This window comes from Atta colombica, unplaced genomic scaffold (assembly GCF_001594045.1).
Source record: "Atta colombica isolate Treedump-2 unplaced genomic scaffold, Acol1.0 scaffold30, whole genome shotgun sequence".
Taxonomy (NCBI): Eukaryota; Metazoa; Arthropoda; class Insecta; order Hymenoptera; family Formicidae; genus Atta; species Atta colombica.
Genome location: NW_017259404.1, coordinates 882,354 through 891,120, shown reverse-complemented (window position 1 = coordinate 891,120; position 8,767 = coordinate 882,354). Strand labels below are relative to the sequence as shown.

At 28.8% G+C, this 8,767-nt stretch overlaps 2 protein-coding genes across 2 annotated transcripts in view; both read right to left on the bottom strand.

Annotated features, from left to right (window-relative positions):
• Nucleotides 1-2,025, bottom strand: part of LOC108690246 — a 12,206-nt gene extending 10,181 nt beyond the window's left edge. Inside the window, exon 1 of the mRNA XM_018197436.1 lies at nt 1,637-2,025. Within this exon, the coding sequence (XP_018052925.1) occupies nt 1,637-1,741 (105 nt within the window). The 5' untranslated portion in view covers nt 1,742-2,025. The remainder of the gene's footprint in view (nt 1-1,636) is intronic.
• Nucleotides 2,026-3,994: 1,969 nt separating this feature from the next.
• LOC108690232 (acylphosphatase-1-like) lies at nt 3,995-6,214 on the bottom strand. Its single transcript, XM_018197419.1, has 4 exons — nt 6,070-6,214; nt 5,971-5,987; nt 4,343-4,452; nt 3,995-4,262 (listed from the first exon to the last, which is right to left on the bottom strand). The coding sequence occupies exons 1-4, from the start codon at nt 6,203-6,205 to the stop codon at nt 4,148-4,150; spliced, it is 378 nt and encodes a 125-aa protein (XP_018052908.1). The 5' UTR covers nt 6,206-6,214; the 3' UTR covers nt 3,995-4,147.
• Between the last annotated feature and the right edge of the window lie 2,553 nt (nt 6,215-8,767).

Genomic DNA, 8,767 nt, shown 5'->3' with positions numbered 1-8,767 from the left:
TATCTTTATAAAAAAATATTTAATACTGTCAATTTAATATTGTTATATATATAAAATATTATTTTATAATGACAACGTATTAAATATTTATTTTTATATGTAAATTTAAGCTTGTCAATACCAATCATTATAACCTTTTTATTCTTTTGAGTTTGCACATTAATTACGTTAATTACGAGGGATTTTTAATTGGTTATCTCTCATCGGTTATCAGTTATTGATTTTATTGTAATTTTTATTGCGATGAATAAATTGGAGGCGAGTAGATCACATTTCAAATAAATTATTTTGAGAATGTAGCGATTTGATCGAAAATTGCAGAAAATTATTTAAGAACTATTATTGTTATTATTGCAAATCTTCATTCTTTTTTTATTGAAGAATGTATTTTGGATATTAATAAGAACAATAATTAATAGTCAAGAAAAAATTACGAAAAATAATCTCATTTTGACACAGAAAGTACTAAGTTATTAATGTTATTTTATCGTTATTGTTGATCTCTATTCTTTTTTATTACAAAATGTATTTTTGAATTTTTGAATATTAATAAGAATACCAATAGCAACAGCTAAGGAAAAAAATATGAAAAATATAAAAAATGTAAAAATAGTCTTGTTTTCACATAGGAAGACTTTTCATAGTCATTATGACGTCTTCAGAAATAACGGAAGTGTTTCAGTGGTTAAGGCGTTCTTGCGAAATGTCTATGCGTTTTAGTAAATTTGCATGTAACTATATTTGACATAGCTTTTTGTTAACTTTTAGCGATAGAGAAGGGCATCTATTTCATGATGAAATTCTTATGAAAAAGCTGGTTAATGCTAATCTTTTTTTTTTTTTACCTTCTGAAACAGTTTTCATTTATAAGTTTTAAGCGTATTTACATCGTCATCTAGAACCATTGAAGATTGAATAATAAAATTAAATTATTACAAAATATTAAGAAGATTGAATAATAAAATTAAATTATTACAAAACATTAAAATATATTAAATTTTACATTAAAATAATAATAAAAGTGTAAATAGAAAAATAAACGATTCAATTAATTTTTTTTATTTGTATTGTTACAGAAAAGAATTAAGAATTAATTAAGAATTTGATTTAATAAACGCGCAGAAGAAATATGGTTAGTATCTAAAAATTTAGCTAGATATAGATTTGAAAATAATTATGTTGGACCACCTAAATAATTCTTAGGCGCTTAGCTTAACTGCCAAATGTCAAAATCTTTTCTCACATATTATCATCATGCGTGAGCATCCAACATAATTTATTTTAGTAAATCAACATGATTCTCAAACAACACAAAGTCTAAAATTGTGACGTAAAACTTTAAGTCATCTTTCAGATGCAAAAAAACGTCTTATAACTCGATTTTAGACACTTTTTTTGTTATCTGGGTTATTTTTAGATCTATATTATCCTAACTTTTATTTCAGCGGAACCATTCTCTCTGCATGCGACTATCGTACCTGATAGCACGTATCAATACAATACATCATTCTGTGATGCAATCGCAAACAGAATATCAAACTAGCAGGTCCGACGTGTCGATCGATACATTTCTGTGAAGTGATAAAGCCAGATCAGGGTCATCACGTTAAAGACAACAATGGAATTTAATTTTTACCTGATGCACCTGCTGTGGTCGCCAGGTGTGCTTGAAGAAGCTCTCGAAACATCTCATGCTGATTGTTTCTCCTTTACCTCTCACCGTTTCTCCTCTGCTTATCATAGCATTATTATTACACGTCACAATACCATTCGCGGCGCGAATTCGATCGTCCTTTTCTGCCGTCACCCGATCGAGATCGATCACTAAGTTGGGATCAAATTACGATGACGAAGAGCGACGTGCGAGACTCCTGAATGAAGAATTCAGGCGCATCCTCGCGAGCACGTTCGCGAGGAATTCGCGTTCCGAAGAGGATGTTTTTGGCGTAATAAGGAAAGAGGAAAAGGAGGAGAAAAAGGAAGATCTACACGATTTATGTACGATCGAGAACCGTGCGGTTCGCCGTGCGATCACCGACTAACTACGAGAGGAACGGAGGGATGCTGGTTTGCTGACGCGAGTCGTTCCTCCATTTCCGCATGTCGTACCCACTCTGCGGATACTCGCAGAGGTGCGGCCACATTCGGACTGAAGTGATCCTCTTCGATCACTGCATGGAAAGATATATTTAAAGATATTTAAAAATCTAAAATCTAAGAAACTCAAAAAAAATCTAAAATCTAAAATCTTTCCATACCCTTGGGACAATTTACTTTTAAAGTTTTTAAAAGTAATTAAGAATTGACTTAAAAAATATTGAGGTAATTTAAAATGTAGTAAAAGAGAGCGCACGTGTTAAAACAACTTAAAATATTTTAAAGTTTTTCAAGGATGACTTTAATATAATCAGCACAGCGCGTTAGTTTATTCTTAAATAAGTTTTAAAGTCATTTTAAAGAAAAGAAGGTTTAAAGTATTCAAATTTACCTTTATTTTTTAGATTTTTTTCTCTATGATAAATTTTAAGTATTTTTTTAAGTTTTCTAAATTAAATTTTCTTATGGTGAAAAGACCTAAAATTTTATAGATCTTAATCGCTAAAATAAAATATGCTCGAGTTGTTATCTAGTAATAGACACACGAAACACTGACAAAAATTGTTTTGTACGTACAACTAAAATTTTGTTGATATGTGGTAACAAAAATTTCCTTACTTTTTTATTTATAAATTGTGTCGTCCTAATCAAATTTTGGTTAAAATAATTAAATTTTGACAATACAATTTTTAAATAAAAATGTAGAAACGTTTTTGTTAGTCGTATATCAACAAAATTTTGGTTGTAAATAATTTCTGTCAGTGAAAGAACATTTTTGCTGAAAAATCTAAAATTTTGCATATTTACAGACCTAAAAATAATTTTCTCGGAAATTCAACTGACTGCCCTCATTAGAATATCAAAGTTTTCTGCAGTAACAAAATAATTTTTAGGTCTGTATGCATAATTTTAGGTATTTCAGCAAAAATTTTTTTCATGTGTTTTTTATTAGACAGTAATTCAAGAATATTTTAGTTTAGAAATTGAGGTAATTAGTCGATCTTTTCACGAAGGACGTTCTTGCAATTTTCTGATAAGATCTTTATCTTTCCGCGATAAAGAAAAATTTATTTAAAGAATTGAACGCTCTGGAAAAGAAGAGTTGAATTTTAATCACTCAGTAAAATGTTTATTCTGCAACTATTAAAAGTTTTTTTACTGAAACAGGAATTATATTTTTCTAGATTTAAAAGTATAATCTAATCAGCGCAAAGTGCTAATTAAGTTTTGACTTTTGCTTTGACGCCATTACGCTTTGTATTTAAAATGAAATAAAATATTGGGTTATCCGGAAAATTCGTGCCGAAGGAAAATTGAAACGCAGAAGATTTAAGTTTTTAATTTCATTTATTAAATTTAAATCTTTTGCGCGAACTTTCCGGACAATCCAATATATGCTCGAAATTCATCGAAAACGAGAAGGAAAGTTCTAATGCAGCAATGAAAAACAAAACTATTTGTCTCCTTCGTAATATAATTGATATTAATATAACCTGAAAATAACATTTTTTCCTCGACGACTTTTCAAGGTGAGTACCTAGTTCGAATAGTGAGTCATCTTTATAAGTGTCAAAAGTATAGAAAGCATTTTCAGAATGCGATAAAAGTATTTAAGACATTTCAGCAGTTTTCATTTTCGATCCTATGCAGCACGAAATATTTTTGAAATATTAAAAAAATATGTTTTATATATAGAAGGATTAAAATATTTCAAAATAATTCACGAAAATATTTTTAGAATGTTCCTATATTGTTAAAGCCTTTTTATTTCTGGCAATATTAAAAAAGCTAAAATTTTTAATTCCCCAATATTTAATTTCTCAATACTTCGTGCGATAGATGATATTTGGAGAGTGAAAAAATTTGGATATAATTTTTAAAATTACAAACACTAATATACATAATACTTATTTACATTTTACATTTATTTAAATAGGATGGTTTTATTATCAGACGCGACTTATATATAAATAACTTATATATAAATATTATAATTTTAAAATTTGAACGTTAATGTATATTCCTCGTTCTCGAGAATTGGAGAACGCCTCTACTTTCGGACTTCAAAATTGATGAACAACGGCTTCGAGATTTCTTTCTCGTTACGGAATTCCGTTTTGTCGATCCGGGATTGAGGGCTTCCAACGTAGCGAAGCCATTGTTTCCTGAAATAAAAAAAGAGGAAATGACCGTGATCTGGCATTCGCGATAATTTTTTTGTATCAACGAGATATCCGCGGCTTACATCTCGTTAATCTGCGCCTTTGTCCCTTCCATGTGGCCAATTACGGTACCGTTCGGGCTGTTCATGCACCATCCCTTCAGACCCAGTTCCTTACTGCGTTTCTGCGTGTACTGTTATCCGCAAGTAAGACAATATGCCTAATGGCGAATTCAATTGGAAGAACTAGTGCGCATTGGTGTATATTAAAGCCATTGTACACTGACTTAATTTTTGATTAATTTAAATATAAAAATGAAATGCAAATATTTCGAATTATAAAATATATATTTTATTTAATAGTACAATAAAATGTATTGAGTATTTCACAATTTGAATTTCGATTTCTATGTTTATTTATAAACATATCTTCAAGTTATTTTGTGTACAACGGCTTTAATAATGTGCGTCTAATCGAATTCGCTAAGTTTCCCGATGATGAAAGATATTTTCAAAAGTAGATGAAATTGTGTGTCGGTTTTATGTTAAGAAGTTAGAAGAACTTAAAGTTATCTATTTATATTAAATTGTTCTATTATTTTATTTCAAACAGAATGTGTCTTGTCTGATGGAATATCTTTATCCTTCTTAAGCAGAAAATTAACAATTTTCTCTCTTAATGTAATCCGGGTTAGTTTCAGTATTATATATACTTTGATTTTATGTTTATTTAAAAGGCAAAAACACTTAAAAAATGTAAGATAGTAAGACGTAAACAATAAGCGAATTGATCAATCAGAGTAGACATCTACTTTATGTTCTCTACTATGATTAGTCGATTCGCTTATTGCTTAAGTCTTATTGCCTTATATTTTTATGTGTTTCTAGTTTAAGTGACCTAAGTCTGAGACTGTACTCTGACAAACATGATTTCTGATAAAAATTGAAATTTGTTTCCTGTTCCTATTGTCTGTGCTTTTCAATTGTTTTCAAGTTTTAGAGTTACGTCAAATAATATTTTTGTTCAATCTACAAATCGTAAAAAAATACTACGAATTAAAGAAGTCTCAAATTGCTTGTTAATTAGAAATTAAGATTGGAAATAAGACCGTTTATGTTAGATACATTACTTTAAATACGAAGCGCCACTACGATCTGAATGTTAAGATGTTGAACTATTATATATATTCATTTAAATGAATTAATTTCAAAAATTATAATTGCGATATGGTTGTTGGACTTTCAACGCAATCAATTTGAAATATTAATAATCCTCCCAAATTTCCCAAATTTAATCTTAAAAAATTGTAATAAACTTAAACTTTGCAAAAAATATTGCACAGAATGCAAGAGATCCGGATTCGACTTCCGACCGAGGTAATATTTTTCGTAATAAGTTTACTGAAAATCTCTTATAAGCGTCAATATATTTTCTATAAAGTTAAACTAAAAACTCAGATTTCGTCCATCGAAAGAAAAAGTAGAAAAGAACAGCAAGAGATATAATCGCAATAAAAATATCGATAAGAAGAATGTGTTCATGTTTACAATAGATAACGCGAATATTTAGATCGGTTAACATCGGACATCCGATAGATGTCGCGAATCAGAAATTTCAAGGTTCTCGCTTGAGTTGCCTCGTTAATCGCATTTTCGATAGTCTCAAATAATCATTGTCGAATTCCCAGCTAGACATGCGTTGATTTACCCACCTTCCTGAAGAATACACCTTCGACAAATAAAAATATCATAAATTCATTAATAAAATAATTGATGAAAAATCGATAATAATTGAAGACGAGTTTCATTACCTTGCACGATGCCGAAAACTTCGAAATCCACTGCGAGCATTCTTGACATTTCCATCTCTTCCCCTGCCGATCGCGACAATTTTACGGGAAACGACGATGAAAAGAACAAGCAAGCGAGAAGGACGAATCTAATCATTCGACGACTCGATCGAGACTGCCCGAGGTAGATGCCGCTAGTATGCGGCGTTTATGCGCGAGAATGTACTCTACGTTCCGAAAATAAATGATACACCTGATACACCGGCGACTAAGTAATCTTCGCGAAAATACATTTGTTTCCTTGACAAATCCAAAAGCCGAAGATTTATGAATGTTATATGCGAAATGTATGTACATCTTTAATAAAAATTTTTTTCAAAATTTTCTCTGCCGGAAATTCCTAATAGATAAATAAAAAACATATCCGTTTTTAGTAGGTTGAATATATGCTTTTGAAATCATAATTCCTCATAAGTCCAGTGAACATTCTATGATCTACAAATGCAGATACGAGTCGATAAACATATCCGCATTTTATACAAAGTTTGCACGAAAAAATAATATATGTGTTTTTGTTATTATGGAAATATGCATTATTATAAATTTATGTATAATAAAATTTGTAATTTTTAGCAATAGGTAGGTACTAAAAAACTAAAGTTTAATGATATTTGAAATTTGAGAAAACAATTTTTATTTTGACTAACAAGTGCGTGACGTCGCACTACAGTAAGTCATCTACAATCTGCAACCATATGCTTATACTGGAAGGCTAAAGCAAAAAATTTAATTAAAACTTAAAATTTTCTTCTTAAAAATCTCTTTATAAATTAAGAATATTAAAATAAAATGCCAAACCGACTGGATTCAGGATTCATTAAAGTCGATTCAACGATATTTATGATTTGGGAGTATATATTGTTAGTGATGAGTGATGTAATGTTCCAGAAATTCGAGGAATAAAAGCAACTTTGTACATTTTTATTACAGCGGTAATTTTTTTCAATTTTATTCTAAGTAGCGTGAATAAATATTAATATATCTATTATAGATCATCAAGAGAAAATTACACTGACTCCGCCATAGCAGAGTACCTATAGATTATGTTAGCGTCAAATGGTTCTATTTGTACAGTAAAAGGAAGAATCTGCCCTGAATACCGATTCAACAAAAAGATTATACTGTAATCTGTGTTGTCGACGAAGAAAAAGAAATAGTTCAACAGAATACTTTGAATGTGCAGCATTAGAAAGTTAAAATATCTGAAAATATAGAATATAATAGAATTTATTACATTTCAGCATATTTATAGCCAAGAAGGGCACTTGGTTTATATAAATTCTTAACTCATTCATACATCCATACCTCGTTCACAAGCTATCGACATAATATTTGAAAATATATTGAATTTAATTGGAAAATATAAGCCTAATATAGCCTTCTTACTGAGGATTAATTACCCCTTAATAGACAATATCTGTAACTGAAGTTGAATGTTATTGGAGAAAATTAACCTTGTCTAATGTTGCAACTTCAAACAAATTTATTACAACTAATGAGACAATAAATTTTGAATCTACGACTGAAAATTTAGATGACAACTCTAATTTTATAAAGTAACCGAACAAGTTAAAGCAGAAACAAGATAATCAGTCAAGACATATATAAAGAAGAAAGAACCGGGAAGAATAAAAAATTTTTCATAAATATGTATAAATATGTATAAATATGTATAAATATGTATAAACATGCATAAATATTCATAAACACATATATGTATAATTATATATGAAATATGTCCATACATGTTCATATATCCTTTTTTCTTTTGTAAAATTACTTTTTAGTATAATAGAAATAATAGTATTGAAAGTAATGTGAAAACATAAAGAATAATTCCTCTCTTCTCCAATGTGCTATATACTTCGAGCGGCCGGAGCGTTCTATCGGCGCGTTCTCATTAGTACAATTGCAAACATTAATATCTCGATTATTATTACGAATATCGCGGTAAAGGACTTTTATATTTATTTCGATCCCATCTACTTTCCTGTGGGAGAAGTCTCGCGGGACACCCTGTATATATAGGAAAGAACAGTTAATATTATCAATTCATCAGTTAATGTTTAACTTTTCTACTAAAAAAGATTCATTGCAAGTTGATAATAACGTTTGCAAAAGAAAAAAATCTTTGAAAATTGAAAAAGGAAGTTATTCTGATAAATTTTATTAATGTAAGGTTATAAACATTAAAAAAAATAGCATTTACACATTAAAAACATATTTTTTATTAATTATGAATTATAATTTTAAAATAATTTTAGATGTAAAATAATTTTACAAAATCCCAAAATACCTTTACATTTGACATTCAATATTTTAGCTTACGTTTTAGCTTACGTTTAAGGTTATGTTGGATACTTTTACATAAACATGATTAATATTTTTATAATTTTTAATTAAAAAACAAAAAACGTATTTTATATAATACGTACATTAAAATAATTTTCACAATAAAAATAATTCCATTTTTCTAGTTCATCAACGATGTGAACTTTTAAATCACTTTTTTCACATTTTTAGCTTGAGGCACATAAAAGAACAATTTTCGGTGTTTTAATTATTGTGCTTTTATATAAAGGTATAAAATACGTTTTAAACACGTTTCTTTTGTTCATTTTTAAAATATTATTTATTAATTTCTTACTGAATAATTGTG